The sequence below is a fragment of the Hyperoodon ampullatus genome (assembly GCF_949752795.1).
Source record: "Hyperoodon ampullatus genome assembly, chromosome: 11".
Lineage (NCBI taxonomy): Eukaryota > Metazoa > Chordata > Mammalia > Artiodactyla > Ziphiidae > Hyperoodon > Hyperoodon ampullatus.
In genome coordinates, this window is record NC_136924.1 from 11,694,796 (window position 1) to 11,717,926 (window position 23,131).

Sequence of the window (23,131 nt, forward strand, 5' to 3'; positions counted from 1 at the left end):
CTAGAAAAAGACTGCTTCCCACAGAAAATTTATTGACAATAGGTGTTCAAGTTTTTATACATTGAACAATGTCCCCTTTTATATAATCAGGGGAAGATATTTTTTGTCTTTTTTTTTCTTTCTTTCTTCATCACCCCACCCACACACAAAATTCTGTTGTAAAGACATCACTTCTATAAGGAGGTATTCATTGTAGATGTACTGAAGTCTATGGAAACCTAAGTTTACAAGAAAAAAAAAACATTCTCATTCTAACCAACTGCATAGTCACAGAGATGCTTAATAAAAGTTATCTGCTGATATAATGAAGTCACTTCTTAACTAAGTGCATAGAGTGGCAACTATTTTTCAAGATTCACCATCCAACAAACTACATTTTCTCTTTGAAATCCTTCATGTCACCTTTTGACATTCAGATGAAATTTTGAAAGTAATATGATAACATTAAAATATAAACAAAAGTAGCATTAACTGTGAACTGATTCTCAACTTCAGAAGTTAAAATAAATGTAAGTGTGTATTAGAGTAAAAGTATGCTGACAACGTGTAAATCAAAACTGCCAAAATGAGTTTTTGAACATCTGATCCATTGTTTTCCCTCCAGAGGATAAAGGGAGCAAAAGAGGAAGGTAGCCAAAAAGGAAACAGGAAGACCTGCTTCAGTAACTGGACATATTGATTTAAATGGCTAAGAAGTCCAAATGCTAATACTCCTAATAATCAGCCATTCCTTTTGTGTTTTGGTAACATATATCCTCATACAATGTATATCAAATGGAATTTTTTGATTTACATCAGATACTTCAAAGTTTCCATTTTTGAATTCCCCTAGTCTTATGTAAGTAACACATTGTCTATTTTGTTTAAAATATCTAATATCTCCCCCAACATCTAGGGCTCCATGATGCAAAATGTCATTTTGTCGATCTTCTGTTCCAGTATTCACTTTAATTCTTTTGATTACAATTGGATTTTCAAATATAATCACAAAGACATCTCCTGTTGACGGTGATTTTCCCCAAAAGTATTCATCAACACTACTATAAGCCTTGCTCGCATCATAATTTTCAAAAACACTCATGTTGGTATATAGACTTGCAGGAGGGTTATCTGGGATATCAAATGGCTCCTCTTCAAAATCATCATCCTTCAGCTTATTCTCAGTTCCTTTATATGACGAGTAATAACCCATGTGCTGAAAGAGAGATGGTTTGAAACGAATCACATTTTTCTGAGCCAACAGACCGCGGAAATGAGTCAGTAGCCAATCACAAGGCATTTCTTGATAAAACATTAATAAAAAGTGCGCCAAACGTGGGAGGTCATGAGAATGATAAAGTTTTCCAATATAGCCAAGCTTAGAGAATTCAAGGGTTACCCAGTAAGTTCCTTCTAGGGATGTAATGACTTTCTTGATGGCAGTAAAGAAATTTTTTGAACAGCGAACATCATCTTCAAGCATTACATAGTAGTCTGAAATATTGGCACAAAAATTAAGCAAAAAAGCATAATCTACATTTTGTTTGGAACGAAATCTCACTCTGTCTTCTGGATCATTGTAATTTCTTTTAAGGCCACTCAGGATTGGGTAATATTCCTCTGGAGCATGTATAACCATTAATCTTCCCGCAATAATATGGTGGGCAAATTTCTGTGTAATATCCTGTAACATGACCTCACGCCAGGATGAATTAAAGTCAGCTAGATGAACCACCACTGAAATTTCCTTCAACTCTTCATAGCTGGATTGCTCAAAAATTGACTTGATTGTCTCAAGTAAATAATTTCCTTTTTTTCGTCTCACTGATGAAAGTCCAATTGTAAGAAACCCTGAACAAAAGAATTCATAAGGAAGACAAATTAAATGTGAAATTAGGTTTTGAATAACATAGAAAAAAAAGAAAAAAATTTCTTTTCTCTTTAAGCCTGCTACTCTATTAAGTAAATCTAAGTGAATGATTATATACAGAACATTTTGTCATTAAAGACTTATGCTAAATATATAAAGGTTATAGTACTTTATATATAATTGATATTTTCTATGGAAAAACGGCATCTTAAGCACAATGATGTATGAGCTCTATTGCTTAAACATTTGTGTATGAAATAAGATATATGGTTTAAAGTGTTCTGCAGCTTAATGTTCTCATATATGCCCATTAGAGAAGATAGATATTTAAATAACATTGACAATGTTTTCTTAAAAAAAAAAAAACTGCAAAAGGAGACAGGAATTCATCCAGTTAAGAATGACAAACTAGGGGTTTCCCTGGTGGCTCAGTGGTTGAGACTCCACCTGCCGATGCAGGGGACACGGGTTCGTGCCCCAGTCCGGGAAGATCCCACATGCCGCGGAGCGGCTGGGCCCGTGAGCCATGGCCGTTGAGCCTGCGCGTCCGGAGCCTGTGCTCCGCAACGGGAGAGGCCACAACAGTGAGTAGGCCCATGTACCGGGGGGGAAAAAAAAAGAATGACAAACTAGTCTCAAATGATGAAAAAGAAAATTAAGGGTCACTCATTCTTTTAAACATCTTTAAGTTGTTTGTAGAAAACATGCCATATATTTTCATCTTTCTTTAATCACTGTTATTATCTTGTACCAGAATAATTCATAACTGGACTTCACAATTTTATTTTGAAATTTATCTAGTATGTTAATTAGAATGAAAACAATATCATAAGCTATTTTTGAAAACCTGCATTATTGCTTAAACGTATGATGTATTGTTCTAAGACATAAATATTACTGATTTCTTTATTGTAAAACACATTTTGTAGTAATTTTGTCTGGTGAAATTTTTATTCAGATATTTAAAACCTAAAATTAGAAATTAGATATTTTTAGAGAATAAAATAAAACACTGAAATGGCAGTTCACCTCTGAGAAGCATTAGATGTCTTCTAATTAAAATGTTTTCACTTTTTAAAGCTCTCATTCTCACCATGACTCAGAACTGAATAAAATTTCAGAGCCACCATTTGGAAAATAGGGAAATGTTTATATTCACCAAGATCACCGTTTCAAGACAGACACCTACATGATTTGATTTGCACGATACTGAAAAAGCCCCTTCCATGAAAAATCTTTTTTACTAGTCTATTAGAGAGGTAGAAATTTACATGTTTCATTGAAATACCTGGGCTTATGATCCTGTCTTCTACTGAAAAGCTAACATGTTATCTGTTACAATTTAACTCAAGACACCAGCCCTCATTAATACTCAATAACAGCCAATACTTATACAATACTTTCTACATAAAAGGCAGAAGTCTGAGTATTTTACAGGTAATATGCATCTTGAATATTCAAAACAGTCTTTTGATATAGCTTTGCACTTTTCAACATTCCTGTTTTATAGATAAGGAAACTAAGTCACAGTGAGATGAGGAAACTCATGCAAGGTGTAATACCTAGTAAGTAGTGTGTAAGAGCAGTAGACATTTGAAATGGAAGAAAGATCTAAAGAAAGCTGAATTGTTACAGTTTCCTCAACCTGGTGATCACAAACTCATTTGCATAAACACTTCTTAACAGGGAACTCAATTTTTGTGGTCTCCACACGATCTACTAAGAAGTTCATGATACCACGGTGTATCACTTATTCTAAAACTCATATTTTTCACACAGAAATATTTTTAAATCAGGTTGTATATCACAACTGATGGCATCTTACAACTTAAAACTGATAATGCTTGTACTTTCTTAGTGGTGCATCAATTCGATCATGATACTTTCTGTAATCTATAATGTCTTGAAATCCATGAAATGTAGTATGTTACTTCTTGGATCCAAAGCATCTGTAGTGGATTGAATAGTTTCCTCCAAAATTTCATGTCTACCTGGAACTTCAGACTGTGACCTTATTTGGAAATAGTCTTTGAAGATGTAATTAGTTAAGGATCTCGAGATGAAATCGTATCGGATTCAGATGAGGACCTAAATTCAATGACTAGTGTCCTTATAAAAATAGGAGAGAACACAGAGAGACAGAGAGACAAAGGGACGAAGGCCATGTGAAGATGGTGGTAGTGATTGCAGTTTTGTTGTCACAAACTAAGGAATGCCAAGAGCAACCAGAAACTGAAAGAGGCAAGGAAGGACTCCCCCCTACACGGAATGTGGTGCTGCCAGCACCTTGGTTTCAGACTTCTGGCTTCCAGAAACATGAGAGAATACATTTCTCTTGTTTTAAACCACCTAGTTTGTGATATTTGTTATGCTATCTTAGGAAACAAATATAATGACTTTCACTACTTCAAGCTGGTGGCATGTCATAAAAAACAAACCAAAGTTTGAAACTGTATTACTATGGGAATAACTAGTTTTAAAATCTAACTTTAAAAATTTAAAGTCAATTGATTTTTCCTAGTCTCTCTACATGGTACTATAGCAAAGTGTTAAAAAGTTTATGTCACAATTAGGCATTTAATTTTTTTGTTGTTATTAATGGAATTGGATCCGTGAATAATTGCAATTTGTCAAGAAACACTGAACTATTTCCCAAAGAATATATTAGTAAAACCCATAAACTTTTATTGTTATACAAATGAAGAAAGTTATCATTTTAAAACAAAATATTTTATTGTTCTTGATTTTAAAAGTCTAAGGATACTTACGCTTTCTTTGTAAAGGCATAACAGCTAAGAAGCGGTAGGTGACATTGATGGCTCCTGAGAAATTAGATAAATCTTTGAAAGTATGCACATAGCGTTCTGGATTCAGTTGATGTGTAGACGTTTCCCTTACAAGTTGTTTGTCCCCTTCCTGAATGCCAAGAGGAAGGCAGAGAAGAAAAATAAATAATAGATGGTCATGGATTAAATAAATTTTCTCCTTATACAATAAATATATGGGTCTGATATATAATATGGGTATTATATAAATCTCAGTTACTGGCACCAAAAGCTGTAGATAATTATCTTTTCTTTTTTTTTTTTTTGCGGTACGCGGGCCTCTCACTGCTGTGGCCTCTCCCGTTGCAGAGCACAGGCTCCGGAAGCGCAGGCTCAGCGGCCATGGCTCACGGGCCCAGCCGCTCTGCGGCATGTGGGATCCTCCCGGACCGGGGCACGAACCCATGTCCCCTGCATCGGCAGGCAGACTCTCAACCACTGCGCCATCAGGGAAGCCCCCAGCTAATTATCTTTAACCTGAATTCCTACCTAGAGTCTCTGTTCCAGTTATATTCCACTTTTCATACTATGCTTACAATTGCTTTTCTACAGCATACATCAATAGTGGCATTCTCTTGATAATAATAAAGCATTCTCTTGATAATAATTTTAAAAATCTCTATTTGAAACTCTATTTGAAAATCTCTATTTGAAACATGAATTTCATGTTAAAATTCAAATTCTTTACAATAATTTAAGGATCTTAAAACTTGACAGTAGGGCTTCCCTGGTGGTGCAGTGGTTGGGGGTCCGCCTGCCGATGCAGGGGGCAGGGGTTTGTGCCGCAGTCCGGGAGGATCCCGCATGCCGCGGAGCGGCTGGGCCTGTGGGCCGTGGCCGCTGGGCCTGCGCGTCCGGAACCTGTGCTCCGCGACGGGAGAGGCCACAACAGTCGGAGGCCCGTGTACAGCAAAAAAACAAAAAAAAACAACAAAAAAAACTTGACAGTAATCTCTTTTACAGTTTCACGTAAAGCTAATTCTCACTAGATTCCCCATATTTGAGTCATATTAAACTATTTACTCTTCTTCAAGCCCTATCAAATAAAAGACCACACATTATTTCTATGATTTTGAAATTTTAGGAATGATTAGGAAGATGCAGCAGTGAACATAATAGTTGGAGTCTGGATAACTTATTAATTAAAAAATTTTAGTCAGTCACTTATGTGGCCACTATAATCGAAGGCTGTTGAGAATGGACAGACATGGTCCTTGTGACACGGTAGTATTTTTTTCAAATGTCTTCAAGATAACTCAATTAGGATACATTTGTACAAAGTCTTCAAGGAAATGTCTTTAGACCTTATACTAGTCGTTTCCATGATGTTTTCTTGTTGCTTGTGGGTGTAGAGGGGGAGGGGGGTATTCCGATGGAGGTGAAGTTTGGTCCTTTTTTATTTAAGACCTTCATTATCGATCTGATACTGGAATTATGTCATTCAATCTTCAGGATGGTTTATATTCAAGAAAATGTTCATATTCAGCTTTAAAAGTATCCTGTTAACCACTAATTGCTTTGTTTTATCTCCCTTTGATATAAGTTCAGGTGTAGATTTTGATTATCTAATCACCATTTGATCAAGCCTCCATTGGTTATACATTACTAGCAAAATGACTTGCTTGGCTTTTGTATATGGTTTAGTAACACTGGTAGAATATTAGGGCAACTAATTAGGAAGAAATGTTTCTTTTTTGGCAAGGTGTCTATTGTGCTGTGTGAGTTATGTGGATATTTCTACTATTCAGTATAGGAATGGCAGGTCAGGCATGGGAATGCCATTAAAACTACAGAGAAAGTGAATGCATTAAATAAACTTGGTCCTCATGTTTTTGGCTGTGGTCAATAAAACTTTAATCAATTAAACCTTGTTCTAAAATATTAGAAAGGATTCAAATACAAACTTTACCTCAACTGGAACATTCACTACTTTGTGTCAAATTTAAATATAAATGGAAAAGTTGACTACCTCAAACTTTTAAATCTATGGCAGGGCTGAAATTGTCTTAGAATAAAAATTGAGAGTAGTGAACCCTGACTGGGAAGAGCTATCAATCTGGTCCTTGATAAATGAAGATTCATTCTGAATATCTCTTCTGTATATTCAACTATGTTTATGAACGTATAGTTGTTCTTTAATACTGTATTTCTATATTTATATTGACTTGATGATTTAGACAAAGAAAAAATACTTTAGTCTGATTTATAATGTATTTGCCATCTGTAAAATTATAGAGTTTCAAAATACATGATATTAAACTTTGGAGGCTAGTTTTCTTATAAATGTACTCATTGAATATCCATTGATTTCTGATTATTTTAAATTCATTGCACATAAATATTTTCATTTTTGTATTTCTGAAAACCTAAAAAACGTCATGGAAGTTTTAAAATGAACAAGTTTAGGATTTCTAAAAGGTAACCAGAGACTCAGTTCTGCATCAGCTACTTTAATAGTAATGTAATGGTGTACACAGTCAATAGGGTGTAGAAGAAATATGTATAAAAATCACAGTAGTCACAACACCGAATTGATTTTACCATTCTGGTCTTATGTGATATCACATTCTAAAGGAAGTGTAGGATACTGAATATCTCTTTAAGAATTTTATCGTGAACACGTAAAAATCCAGACTTTTTCTGTGATAAGATAGAGTACATTCATCCTGTTTGAGGGACATAACAGAATATAAAATGAAATGAAACTTACATGAAAGCACTTTATTAAATTCTCAAGAACAAGTTTCTTTACCCTTTTCAGCATAAATAAATCATGCAACTTTCACCTGAGTCTGTCTTGTTGGCTGCTTTCCAGAAGCATCTACCTGAACAGCCAGGCTCTCCCTGGATACCTTCTTTCTGTAGATACTATGCTGTAGTGTATTTCTCAGTAATAAGACAAAGCTTTATGACAATCATTTTCTGGATAGGAAGGCAATTCAATGGACTAGTTACAGACTACGTATATACCCTGGTGGCTACTTTGGAGATGCTCACAGCCGAGAGGCTAAGTTGATTGGATATGCAGTGTCTCTTCTACTTAGTTTGTCTTGTAATACTATTTGTCTCTTACACTGAACTTGGTTTTCTTTCCCACTGAAAGGCACATATGCCCCTAACATGTAAGAAATAAACTAAACTGTTACATGCCCAGATTTGGGGGCCACTGATAGATTTTCTAGCAAGAATAGTAGAATAGATGTGCTAAATAACTCTAGAGACCTTACTACTGTAATTGTTTATCTGATTTCCCTGAATTATAGCTATTATTTCACCCTGATTTAAGAAAAACATAAAAAGGGGCTTCCCTGGTGGCGCAGTGGTTGAGAGTCCGCCTGCCGATGCAGGGGACACGGGTTCGTGTCCCGGTCCGGGAAGATTCCACATGCCGCGGAGCGGCTGGGCCCGTGAGCCATGGCCGCTGAGCCTGCGCGTCTGGAGCCTGTGCTCCGCAACGGGAGAGGCCACAACAGTGAGAGGCCCGCGTACCACAAAAACAAAAAACAAAAAACAGAAAAAGAACAACCTGCTAATGTCTCTGCTTAGAAAATTGCATGCATTGTGATATTTTGGAGTCAAGAAAGAAAATCAAGTCAGATAATTTTAGGAAAACTGAACAAGCACAGATAAAAGGGTTGAAAAGGTAGAAGTATTAAAAAGAAACTGCATTATATCCTAGTAGGAGGCCAGTTTTCCATGGTTATTAGACATTTTTAGAAGAACAATTTTAATTTTACACGAATGATTTAACGAATATTTCAAATATTTATACATATTAAGCCTTGGGATAAAATTTAGCTCAAAAATGCAATTTAGGTAGAAAACATCATCTAGTAAACAGTGAAAAATTAAACTAATAAAAATATTGTCATTGAATTGTCAATATGGGGGTGTGCTTGTATTTAAAAACCATTTTAACTCACTTTTTCTAACTTAATATAAGTATTTAAAAATAATTTCAATTTTTAAAGCTAAGAAGCAAACAATCTCTTCTCTGCACCTGGGATGATTTGCAAATTTGACTAGATATATGGTTAATGTAGCAAGAAAATTTTCATTGAGAAAGTACTCTTTAGTAAGAGCTACTTCATTAAATCACACTTTTTAATTAGGTGTCTAGGACCTATGTTTAGATAGAAATGCATAAAGAGAACAATAGTGTTTGACTTTCTTAGGATATATACTCTATTACTTCTTACACGTTTTATAGTGAATTTGAAGCTCTTCTATTCCAAAAAGACATAAGGATGTTTGCTGCATACAATAATCTTTTGTCTACTTAAAGTTAAATATTGAAATTTCACTTGAAAGTGTCTTATATACATCATCATTGAATACAACAAGCATCCTGCCAATACCATGTTTTTGATTTACAAGATGTGATATACTTCTACCAGTACATACAGATGCAAGAAATACATTTTTATCACAAAATTAAATCATTAATCAAGAGCTCCTCTAGTTGATTTATGATCTTTAATTCTATTAATTAAAAAATAGCTGGATCGGGCTTCCCTGGTGGCACAGTGGTTGAGAATCTGCTTGCCAATGCAGGGGACACGGGTTCGAGCCCTGGTCTGGGAAGATCCCACATGCTGCGGAGCAACTGGGCCCGTGAGCCACAACTACTGAGCCTGCACGTCTGGAGCCTGTGCTCCGCAACGAGAGGCCGCGATAGTGAGAGGCCCGCGCACCACGATAAAGAGTGGCCCCCCCTCGCCGCAACTAGAGAAAGCCCTCGCACAGAAATGAAGAACCAACACAGCCAAAAATAACTAAATAAATTTATTAAAAAACAAAAAGCTGGATCACCTGAGCCTTGCTCTACTGTCCTTAAATTTCATAAACCTAATAACCAGTTTAAAAAAATCTAAAATGCATGTCATTAGTAAGTTTCTCCAGTTTGCTATGTTTACCTAAATCATGCCTAGTCAAATTCTATTAACTGTGGTAACTTCAGTATTATGAATAGACTAAGGATGATAGAATGAAGAGTCCACAAGATTAAGAGCTATACTTGAAAGTAGAGGCTTAGGCAGAGTCAAGATCTAGGAATCTGACAGAATTTCGCCTGTAAAGCAAGATGCTTTACAGAAGACTTCCTAAGAGTATCTGCACAAACTTAGATCATGTGGTTGGCTCATAGGATATATCTAGAATAGTATCTGGCAAATAATAGGTAGTTACCAAATCATGTTTAATTAATAAAACATTTTACTAGGAAATGCTCTTTGTAGTTATTGTCAGATTCTCTCTAGCTAAGATAATAATTGAAACTTAGCATGCTTGTATGATAGAATGTATTTTCAGGTCCTCTATTTGTCCAAAGGCTTTGATCTTCTGAAATATGTGAACAGGAATAATTGCATAAAGATTAGAATTTTCCCAGATATCTTAAGCTCAATTCAGATAGAAAAAGTGAATTACTCTCCATATTACTTTCATATTACTCTCATCAGACATATTACTCTCATCAGATGTGAAATTATATAATTATAACAAAAATGAATAATAGAAACAATTTGAGTTCTCACAATTAGTCAGAATGTGTCCTTTTGCATACTTTCATAATTCACTTAAAATTTATTCATAAATTATCTACTAATTTTACCATTTTTAAACTACTGAATAGCTTTCACATAATATTATCTTTAGTTCTTAAGGATCTTTATTACTTTTCAGTGACCATAAATGTATAACATGGTGGTCATTTAGTGTTATTCAAAATCCAAATGAGATGTCACACATTGTAATAAAATGTTCCTTCTTAACAAAATAGCACAATTAGTATCACTAATTAGACAATGGGATTTTAAAATTTTTGATCATATAGAAAAGTAGAGAAAGTAAGGAGTAACACCTTTAAGCAAATTTTGTTTATTCTATTTAAAGCAGACCCTTGAACAACACAGGTTTTAACTGCACAGTTCCACTTATAAGTGGATTTTTTTCCAGTAAATACGTAATACACTACACGACCTGAGGTTGGCTGAATCTGCTGATGCAGAAGTGTGGCTATGGCGAGCCAACTGTAAAGTTACACCCAGATTTTTTTGAGTGCCTGGAGGGTCAGTGCTCCTAAAACCCACATTGTTAAACAGTCAACTGTATTTCAAATTAAAGCTCACAAATTACAATGATTTTATGCAATCAATTCAGATAGGGATGATAGCTAACTTATTTGGAATTAGAGTTACATATTTGAACCACTCTCTCTATATCTATATCTATATCTATATCTATATCTATATCTATATATATATATATATAGCATTAAAGAAAACATTGCAACATAAACCAAAACAATGGTAATGTTGGTAATATATAATATAAAAAGTAGCTAGATAGGAAATATACATGTTATAATTTTGCTTAAACTAAGGCTATTTCAATAGCCTGAGACTGAAGTTAGGTTACAAGTGGACTGTCTGGTTCCACTTAGGCCTTATTCTGAACAAAAATAATCAACCTCCAAGACTTACCATAACATAGCTATCTTCAATGTACAAGTTCATAAACAGAAGGAAAATGACAAGAACTCCCAAGAATGAGACTGTAGAACGTTTTCGCAGGCATCGCATTTTATCTAGTGTATCAAAAATATGTTTCACTTGGTGAAATTTAAACATTCTCTCCTGTGGAAAAGAGGCACAAAATTATTAACTATTAATTTTGTATGCAAATATTTCTTCATCATATCAGTCAAATCCAGTCTTTTATAAAATCTCACTATTCAAATATTGGAACCAAAATTGTTTCCAATTTCACAATAAATTTGGCACAGGCTATTAATACATTAACAGAAGGATAATGCAGTGGTTTATATTGATGTAGAGTAAGTAAAAATGAAAAGCACAGGTATTTCTGAACAAATAAACATTGGTAACAATAATGTAAGAAAATAATACTTCTTTGATGAGAAAGAATAAAAATTAAAGATAAAAGCAAACATTAAGGTAACATCTACCTCCTCGTATTATAATGTAATGCAAATGAAAGAAACTAGAAATATGGGCCTAATACTGATCTCAGAGTAGGTGCACTGAACGGAGTGATGGGGAGAAAATCTGGGTGAAAGAAAGAGAAGTGACAAAGGAAGTGAAAGTTTCGGGGGCGAGTCCACACATATATTTGAGTTATAATTACTTTGTTTATTTTTCCAGTAATTCTTGCTAAATCAGAGTAAATCCTGGAGTGGCATATCAACATTGCCTTGCTTGATCTACTACCTAGAAGTCTGGCAGTTTATAATGATTTATGGACTACAAAAAGGCAAAACTGGAGTCAGCAAGGTTAGTGGAGGCCTAATGATTTTCCATTTCATTCTTCTACATTTTGTGATCTGCTCCAACATTCTGTGATTTGTAAATGAATTACAAATTCATTTAGATTACCATTTTTTAAAAATAATAAATATCTGGGATGATCAAAAGACCAGTGGAATCATATTTTGTCAAAAATCAACTATAATCTGGAAATCGTGCCTTGTTAATGTAGTAAGTCTCCCTGGGTTCAGCTTTAGGATGAAATATTTATGGGCCTAGAGAACTTCAGGAGGTGAAAAGGCCTGCATCCCAAACCCTTACAACAATGTCTAAGAAAGAGCCAGCTAATGATGGCTCTTCAATGAGTTAATGCAAGAAAGCATTTATGAATCCTTGTAAATTATAGGAAAGAATATTAGGAATTGGGAGAAAGGAATGTTATAAGAATTAATGCCCATTTCCTTTGGCCATATTTTTCTCTAGGGTTATTTTTTCTTGTTGATTTTTAGGAGTTTTAAATATATGTGTAGGGATGCACACATATATACCAATCTTTGCTCACATTGAAAATATCTAAATATATTTCCCAAGCACTTTTTGTATTTTCTCCTTTTTGGTATGATGTTTGTAGTGTAGTGGTTTTTATGTCAAATTTATTTCATGGATGTGGACTTTTTTTGTATAATGCTTAAAAAAAATCCTTCCCTATCTTGATGTCATATGGGCAGTCTCATTTATTTTCTTCTGGGATTTTTTGTTTTTCATAGATAGATTTTTTTTTAGTATACCTGTAATTTATCTTTGTGTCTTTTATGATATAGTGGAATAACTTATTTTATCTTTTCTATGCGGAGAGCTGATAATCTGCTCACAGTGCATTGGCATAACTACTATTCATACTACCACTCGTAATTTCAAGCGTGTGGGCAAGCATACTCTCCTATGTACACAGAAATATAGAAGAACTGGGTAATGGTAAACATTAATACTGTATACCAGACCATACATTGAATCATCTCTTCTTTTGGTTCATGATGCCAATTCTAGAATAGGTCACTTTCTAATTTGCATTTATGGGTCAAAAATGTATTTATAGAGTCATCATTTATAACATTTTTCAATAAAAAATACATACATAGCACTTTTGAACCAAAATATTATAAGTGAAATTCTGTTGTCTGGCTCTATATTTTGTACCATACTGTAATCTGGTCCTGATTCTACAGATAAAATATTGTTTGTAAAAGCTTTTTATCTGGATTTGGGTGCAGGATAAGGTGCCCCTTCATGTTCACTGCAGTTGTAACCTGCCTAAGGATGCCTAGGAAGGATAAGAAGCAGGATTAAAGCTATGGACTCTCCATCTGGGTGGCTAATTTCAAGAGAATGATGTTCTGGTAGGGCCTCCAGACCCCAAGGAGCTGGAGGGGATACCTACTGAGTGCAGATTCTGGATGCAGCTGAGATCTGTTAGTACAAATGCTTGTGAGTCTGGATGCTTAAGGCAGAAGTCTCAGGGTCATCTGAAAGGGACCGTTTTGGAGTAGGGTCTGGTGAGGGGCTTATCTGTTTATATTCAGTGGCCGGTCCCAGAACCCTGGTGCTGCCCTCTATATTTTAGGAGGTGCTGGATTCAGATCCAGGAGAGAATGTCCCAGGCACTTAGCTCTTAGAACCACGACTCCACATTGCCCATGGATTTTTCTCACGATTTGTCATCAGAAGTTATTTCAGCATACACGTGAAGGTGTTTTCATCACAAGTTTGTTTGAAAACCAACAAGTGAAACTATTTTAAATTGACAACAGTAGAAGATGTTTGAATAATTTGTAGTGTTATTAGACTGAAGCCATTGACAATGTTGCCCTAAATGCATATTTGATGATATACAAAGGAGTTTATGAGACAGGTTAAGTAATAAAATGGGTATAACAACAAAAAAGATTTGTATCTGAATTTTGAAATGACAAAGGATTAGAATCTAATCATACACAAGTGACACAATATTTCTAAATGTCAATTTGGGAAGACTTGGCAATAGTATGAAATACATTTATTCCCTTTAACTCAGCAATTATATTTCTAAAAATCTGTTCAAAGACCAAAAAAATGTATTTGTGAGCAAAAGTTTAGCTATGGTATTGCAAAGCAGTGGTGTTTGTAAAACAAATTGGAAACAATCTATAAGCTGTTAACAGTCATTATCTCAGTGTAGCAGAACAATCAGGAATTTTCAATCTTGTTTTACTTTTCTAAACTTTCCATATCTTTAAAAGCATATATATTTAGTAATATTTTTTAAAGTTACTTTAAATTTTCAAAATTCTTTATTGTCTGTTGGAAAATAAAACACATTTTATTTCCTGGACACAAAAGCATAAACAGCAAATTTTTTTCAAGAAAATAAGATCTAACAACTATGTAACACTTTACGGTTATGCCTCTGGATGCTTGGCAAGTTGAATGTTTTGAGTTCAATATAAATGCTAAGTCAAGAAGAATTCCATCCTAATTCTATTTTTTTGAGACAAAAAGAAAATGTAAATTATAAGATGCAAACTGAATTTGCAAAGTTCAAATGTACATAATTATATATAGAGATAGTGCTGGGCAATACATTTTGCATGGATAGATCATTGAACCTTCATACCAATGCTAAAACATTAATATTACTATTAGACCAATTTTAAAACTTAAGGAAAACAAGGCTTTCTCATCTTCATAAAGGATGATTCCAGCTTCTAAATCTTGGAATTATTACAGAGCCCCAGTGCTTCAGGCACTCTCTCCCTTTGCTGCCTCCCTACAAGCTGTGTATGCTGGGGCCCTGTCAATCACCAAGAGACCAAAGGGGAGCCAAAGGACCAGCAGAGAATCTTTGCAGACTGTATGGAAGGCAGAGGCCTGGCATCTTTTTCTTGAGGACATTGAAGTTTCTACAGGTTGTGACTTTGTCCAAAGCCACCTAACCGGAAGAAGCACATTGCCAATTTGCCACCACAGTGAAGTTTGGATTGCTTGAAATTGGAGCTTCAGCAATTGCTACAATAACCAGAGGAAGAAATACTTTGAAACCTTAGTAGCTTTATCCAGAGAGTTTCAAGATGGCAACTCAGAGTATCTAGGCTGCCAACTCCAAGGTCCTCCCTCTGACCTTTAATGATGTTAAAGTGCTTTCTCCTAATGTTTCATTTGTATACAATTCACATCTTTTAAAATGCAAAGCAAGTGATCACAAAGTCTATTGCCCAACTAACTTGATCACTTTGAAGTTCTACAAGGTTGACCAAGATGGACAGATATCTATTTGGGTAGATCAGTGTATGAGTGGTTGTGGGAACACAGCTCCACAGAAATGGCTACATCTCTTTCTCATACAACCCTTAAACTACTGTAACTCTACACTGAGTACCAGTGGAATGGTTGCCAGTCTTCCAGATCGTCCAGAAAAAATAGCCAAGTAATTAAATTTCCTTGGAAGATGGACAGGTGAAAAGAAAGGATCAGGTAAAACTTAAGGATAATAACCCTTTCTGGATTGGGTTCCAAAATCTTTGATGAACTGCCATGCACAAATCAATGAAATGCAGAACAGTCAGTCAAATAGGACAATACCTTTTTTAGAAAAGGAATGTTCATACATTTATTAGAACTTTCTATCCTACAAGCCTGATGTTCCTGTGTCTTCGAGTTTGGTCCCAGGTTTGAAATCACCTACCTCTGAAAAATTTCAGAGCCAGCAGGATTTTTGAAAGTCCTGGTTGAACCATAGGAAGATGGCCTGTTCATACCAGGACTTGGACTTCCTTGGCAAAACTTCTGGTTGAGACAAGACCCAAGCTATTGAAAATAACATTGTGTGCAGATAGGAGAGTTCCAGGGGCACTATACAATTTCCCAGCACCAAAAGCAACACTCATGTGCCTGAAGATAACTCCTGGGGAAATACAGAAGATCTTCCTGAAAGGTCTGTCAGACACTCTCCTTTGGAACTCAGCATTGAGTGGCATCAGTCCTGTATCACAGGTAAAGGTGAGGCACATAGAAGTGAAAACCAATCTGTGTGTTAGTTCTGGAATCCTTACTCCTGGTTAGAGAAATTTAGGTATCAAACTATTTAGAAGTACATAGGGCCAAGAAGGATATTGTTTGGTGCAACACAGTTTATTTCTCAAAGACCTAACTATAAATTGTTATGTATGTGGTTGTGCTTTCATACATAATTCCTTTTTCCTCCTTAAGCACAGTATATTCTTGGCATCAGCTTGAGAAAAGTACTGTTCTCCACATTTGCCTCACATTTAATCTTTATGGATTTGTTCTCTTCTCTTACCAATGCTCAGATTTTGGAATATAATTTTTAGGTCACTAAAATATTACTTTTTTGATGAAGATTTCTCTGAACCTCATTTTCGGTCAAAAATTGTTCTTCACTTTTTTGAACTCTTATCATTTTATCTATATGTCTCTTAATTTACTTAATACTTTCTGCTTCTTGATATTGTATTCATATGTGTTATTTTCCTTTGGGTTCTGAGCTTCTTATATGTAAAACATTTTTTAAAAACTTCTTATATTACTTGAATACTTAGTGGGGTGTTTTTTAAAAAAGATAGCAAACAACTACTACCCTGGGTTTTTTTTGTGTGTGTGCACTTTTGCATTTTAGAAATCTTGGACTTGGAGCTGTGGAAAAAACTATCAACCTGTGAATATTTGCATCTCTTTCCCACAGCACGGCACTCATAAAAGCTTGCCTAAGAGCTTCCCTGCCATGACCCAGATCTACAGTGTAATCTCTGGGCTCTTTGGTTGCAAAAATGCAACTGAGCATATCAAACTTGACTTTGTACATTATCAAAGCACCATGGACTCTTCTATGTTTGTCTTACAATTTATTTAAGTGAGAAGTGAGGATAATGTCACTTGTTATTTTATTATTTAATGGATTGAAATATTTTATACCCAACATAAACCAAAGTCTCTGGGGACATTTAAGAAATGCAGCAGAAAAAATTAATGTTGACACTGTAAACACTTAGAAGACCAGTAGCAAAATGACTGGTTTGTGCTGGGGAGCCTCCAACAGCTGTAATATGATCTATTTAATATCAGAATTCAGATATGGTACAAAGTTTTACAAGCCATGCAATTTGGAGACATATTCTTTGGACCTATGGAACTATTTACTTATCTTTACTACCTCATATATCTGCATACATATGTATAGGAATAAAGGTTCTGTTTTTGTAACACTATGAATATCTATTATTGACCTCAAATCATTGCTCATGGAGGCAGATAAAGTGTTGGTTGTACAAACTTCTTTACATTTCTTCTTGGGAAGACACTGGGGAAATCTGTATGCTAGTTTTCATCAACTCAAGAAACATGCTCATTTATTAAAGGATTGATGCTGATATAAAGTGACAAGTGGATTATTACGCAGTAGAAGCACTTGCTTAGGGTGCATATGCTTGTGCATGTTATCATGTTTCTGGAATGTTACTTGGATTATATGCGACAAACCACCAAATGTTAATGAGCTCAGTTCTCTCCCTCCAGCTCTTTAGGGTAAAATCACTTGCACTTCCCAATGCAAACTGTTCCATGCCCCATATGAGAGGATGGAAGAAAAGAAAACCATATTCCTACCTACCTGAATGAATGTGGCTACGGTAATCTCCCCCAAGGCTCTAAGCTGTAACTTATATTTAATAGTCTACTTTTAAATCCACAGTCAGAATGCAAAAGTAAATTACATTCTCCACATCACATGGGCTGGTATCCAATACTTAACCTCGCATCAGGGAAAACATGAGAGAAGTCTTGCAGTCAACCGTTCATCTGTCTGACATGTGCCACTATGTGCATCTGACTTGCTTGGCTTGCCTTTTTTAATGTGTGCCCAATTTGTTTTTTTACATTGCTTTGTGGAAGGCTGAACATGCCCTCGGGGCAGTATTCAATACTTTCCAATGAACAGAAAGAATGTTGCTGACATAGCAAAAGCTTCAGGATGCCACGAAAATGAAAAGTGTCTTGTAAAACATGATTATCATTACGTTTTGTACAAAAGGCTCAGATATTCACACATTGATAGGAACAAATGTAATTGCTTTTTCCATTTAAGATTTTTTTTTTAACAGTCCCAAGTTGTACTGTCCATTTGTAGCTATAGGTGGTAGCGAAGTGGAAAATTATAGAGGCTAGACTATTCCATAGGGTTCACAATGATGATGAGTGAGATTTATTTTCTGGTGCCTTTAAGCTTCAATTCAGATAGAAAATGTGTAGCATTGATAGGCTGAAGGTTTTCTTCCACTGATCATAAAAATAGGAAAACTTGAGATGAGGATTGTGAAGAAAGTAGTCTTTTTCAACACTGAAGCTAAGACAAGACATGTACTTTATTTACTAACTTCTGTTTTAGAATATCATTCTGTTACAGATTTCTAATTTCTTTCCAATGAGCTGAAAAAGACCTGGCTAGAGTAGAACCAATAAAAGCAAACATTGAACTAACTACTTCAGAGAGAATGCAGGAGTTAATGCTAAGGAAAGGTATACTCATGAAAGCTGTTTTACGTTGCAGTGAGGAAGAAAGGAATAATGATAATGATGGTGATAACTAACTCAGAGGGCTGTGAAATATATTTTATTTAATCTTCCACAAATCTCATGAGGTAGATAAGAATATATTTATGATTATTCTCACATTACAAATAAGGGAACTGAAGATTAGATAGATTAAGTGATGTGTCCAGGTACAGTATCGAGCAATTATGCTATGTAGATATGATAAACGACAGGTTTTCTTTCTAAATCTCTAACATTTTATGCATTCCAGTCTACTCAAAGAGTTTATCTGAGAGAGGTAAAAATTAGGTGCTTCCAAATCAAGTTAAAATTTGGTTAAAGCAATATTACTGAAAAACATTAATGATCATATTTCTGTCACTAATACATAAGATGACTATCTTTCCCCAGAGGAATTGTGCAAACATTTATGCACAATTACTGCTATAGTATAAAAGATTATAAGATGTGGTCGCAATAAAATTGCCACACATTTTTGTATGCTAATGGATCAGGTAAACTTTAACTTGAATTCAGTAATAAGAACTACCAATTTGAGTAGATACATATGATATATGCACATATATATTTTATTTAAATAATATGCTGTATTAGAATAGTGATTGCCTTTCTCTTTAAGTAAGAATTGTTTTTTATTAAGCTTGTTATTAAATTCTAAAATCAGAATGAATAAGTCTGTTATACATAATACAATACCTATTTATTTATCCTTTCTTCCAAACACAGATAGAGTTCACAGTAAGTACCAGGGATCTGTGCTAGGCACAATGACTGTAATTTCATTTCCAGCTTAACTGGAACAGAAAAAAAACAAAACAAAATAAAACCTTACAGAGGGAAGTACAATAAAGACATACAATGTGGTTAGAAATACTTTCCTGATAGCTGTTTTCAGGAATTTTTAGAAACATCATTAAGTGATTATTTAGTCTGTGTTGCCCTAGAGGTTAAATATTGCTTTTGTTCTTCCAACATTTATTGAAGCTTCACTATGCACATGACATTGTTCTAAAAAGAAAAGATTAATATGCCCGTGGTTTTGCACTGCTGTTTAGTGCAAAGGAAGGTAGATGTGCCAAAATTCGATCCAAAAAGTGTTACACGTACGACTTCAGAAATGTGCACAAATTACAGTAGAAACACAAAATAGGGAAAGAAGGGAGTTGTGGTGTTTACTTGGGAGTGGATGTCTTCAGGAAATAGCCCATAGAAGACCTGACAGAGACAGGGAGCAAGGTAAGAGTGGGGAAGATTCCAGAAAAGAGTACAGCAGAAAGCAGCTTGTAGAGTGTAACATTTGTAACATTTCTGTTTTATGAAGTTTTCTTATTTTCTTAAAATCTTACTACCATCTAAGCAGAAATAGTATAAATTAATACACTACAAAGATCTTGACAAATAAAATGAGCAGACTGGTGTCAGACTTTTATTCCATAATAATTTTATTAAAAAGGAAGATAATGAGAAAATATCTTGGGACTTTTGAAGAAAAATGCTATTATCCTGTAATTGCAGTTCACTAAAGTTATCTTTATTTTCCAGGGGTGAAATACACTATTTTATTCTGATATGTAAGGTCTTAGAAAATAAAACACTTAAGTATTTTTCTTTTAAAAAATTCTTAAATATTACTCAGCCATAAAAAGAAACGAAATTGAGTTATTTGTAGTGAGGTGGATGGACCTAGAGTCTGTCATACAGAGTGAAGTAAGTCAGAAAGAGAAAAACAAATACCGTATGCTAACACATATATATGGAATCTAAAAAAAAAAAAAAAAAAAAAAAGTAGTCATGAAGAACCTACGGGCAAGACGGGAATAAAGACGCAGACCTACTAGAGAATGGACTTGAGGACATGGGGAGGGGGAGGGGTAAGCTGTGACAAAGTGAGAGAATGGCATGAACATATATACACTACCAAATGTAAAATAGATAGCGGGAATATCTAGCATAGCACATAGCACAGGGAGATCAGCTCGGTGCTTTGTGACCACCTAGAGGGGTGGGATAGGGAGGGTGGAAGGGGAGGGAGACGCAAGAGGGAAGAGATATGGGGACATATGTATATGTATAACTGATTCACTTTGTTATAAAGCAGAAACTAACACACCATTGTAAAGCAATTATACTCCAATAAAGATGTTAAAAAATAATCCTTAAATATATCCACTAAGTCATTTTAGAGATAAATTAAGAAAGAAGAATGGAGAGACATGGTGAAAAACGACTGCAGTTCTTTTACTTAATTTTGGTTCCAAATTCAAGAAACCAATAGGACTTAGGTATACTCATGTTGATTTTGAATCTAAGCAGTGAACTTGAATTTTATGTTAAGTACTACAAAGCTCAGTTCTTCTTTTGTACCTCTGAATTTTCTAGAATCAAGAAATATGTTTATAAAACTGTACCCAGTGTTCAAATAGAATACATTACTCATTGTTTATAGCCACTTGAAGCAGTAACTGGATTTTTTCAGTTCATGAACTTGCTTACGATGGCTATAACATTAACATAGTTTGGAGTTTACAAGGGTAATTGCCAACGAATTTTGGTTTTGGTTTATTCCCATCAGAAAGGTAGTTGTACTGGGTAACTTAAAAGTCACTTCCATGTCAAGAAACTTGAGGAGTGAATTTTTTTCTGTACCTTAAAAACTCTTCCTGAATGAAAATGTCCTATATCATGTGTCAATAAATCACCTCTTATCTTGTATAATATTATCTTGCATCTAAGATCTGTAAATATTCTTATATATTTACTATTCTTAAATACACATAAAATTTTAACTATGTAAAAATGCGTAGAGAAAAAGATTAAAGAACTACAATGAAATATTAATATTAGTTGTATGCACTTCATACAAGTATGGATGGTTGTTACTTTCTTTATATTCTTCTGTATTTCCCAGTTTTGTTAGGAGGCATATAATATATTTAAAACAATATATTTTTTAAAAAACAACACCTAAAATTCTACATATATTTTAAAAATTATGCAAAAAAGTGTGAAGCAAAGATACTAGAAAGAATTAGTTCTAAAGGTAAAGGTTGTATGTGTTCTGAGCCTAGGAGTGTTTCTTCTTTCTCTTTTCCTATGTTATAATATTACTGCTCATATATGGATTTTATGGACAGTATAATTTTCATTTTTAAAAAGGCTCATAACTGTAGTCCAATACCTAAATGGACAACTTAGGCCATAAATTTCTATATCATAGAGATTGATAAATAATTTCAGGTTGACTAAAGGTGCTAATTCAGATATAAGACAAATATCACTAACTATCCTACAACCTGCTCTTGGTGAAATTGAAATAGTCATTTCCACAGTTAAATGCTCTAGTGGGAAGCCTGTAAGTATCTGTGGCCTAGGAATATTTCTAGCTATAGTATAATTGACATTTTAAAAAATGTATTTTTAAAGTCTCAATTCCTTTATTCACCTTGTTGTCAGAAGTCTTAAAAATTTTTAATATACCAGTTTATTTTTTTCAATTCCCAGGCTCTTAAGGTTAGGATTAAGCCTAAAAACATTAACAGTTGTAATGACAATCTTGGTTCATTTGGTTTATTTGCACATAGAAACAGAATCAAGACTTTGTCTTTTCCTGTTGGTTACTGATTTCTTAAAGTAGATCATCAAGTGATTTTTTTTTAAAGAAGTAAATGAATTTCAAAATAGACATATTAACCTAGATTCATTATCAGTTCCTTAAACATAATTTTTATACCAACCTTTCAGTCTCTCCTCTTTTTCATTCTCCCATGGTATGAATTACTTTACTGATTAGGAAGCTATGGCCAGAATGCATAATGAAAATCCACAATGAAAACTCATTTTAGAAAGAAATTAATAATTTAAGCAGTGAAAACCAATTTTCCTGTGTTCAATCTTGTCATCTACTTTGCATTATTTCCCACGTGCACCCCAAAATCACTGATCATGGAATTGTGCAGATAATCAAATAAAATGAAAGAATTACATAAAATATGTTTCTTCAAGGCTAATATCTAGCTCTCTCATACTAAAATAGTTATATTTCTATATTCAGAAGCTAAAGATATTATTAGAGATTAAACAGTTTTGAAAATGTATTCATTATTGAAAAATTCATACAATAATATTTTCGTATGTTGTTTTAGGAATTATAATTTATTGAGGAAACAGGCTATTAATATAAACCTATGAAAAAGCACTAAGAAAATTCTAAATTTCAGGGGAACTTATATGATAGGTACTGTGCTACAGGATTTTCTACATGCATTATCTATTTTAATCCTCCTAAGACTCCAATAAGTGGATACCATGGTATTCATTTTTCAGTCAAGAAAAAATAAGGCTTTGGGGAACACTTAATAAACTTGTCCAGGGTCATATCGTTGTTGAGATTCAAGCCAAAGGCCTGACTTTATATACTATGCTCTTAAATATTATATTATCTTGTCTCTCTTCATATAGTGAAAGTAATTCATTATCAACTCGATTCTAATGTTTAGCCTTCCTGTACAAAAAAAGTATATATTCGTATGAAAAAATTATATCCATATATATATTTCACCTGCCAAACTGGCCCATGGTAGTGAATGACAATG

At 34.3% G+C, this 23,131-nt stretch overlaps 1 protein-coding gene across 1 annotated transcript in view; it reads right to left on the bottom strand.

The window, feature by feature from the left end:
• Window positions 1-688: 688 nt before the first annotated feature.
• Window positions 689-23,131, bottom strand: part of MGAT4C (MGAT4 family member C) — a gene marked incomplete at its 3' end in the record, with an annotated part of 337,833 nt that continues 315,390 nt past the window's right edge. Inside the window, exons 2-4 of the mRNA XM_079714666.1 lie at window positions 11,157-11,337; window positions 4,618-4,765; window positions 689-1,830 (exon numbers count right to left, since the gene is read on the bottom strand). Coding sequence (XP_079570792.1) covers window positions 689-1,830; window positions 4,618-4,765; window positions 11,157-11,303 — 1,437 coding nt within the window. The 5' untranslated portion in view covers window positions 11,304-11,337. The remainder of the gene's footprint in view (window positions 1,831-4,617; window positions 4,766-11,156; window positions 11,338-23,131) is intronic.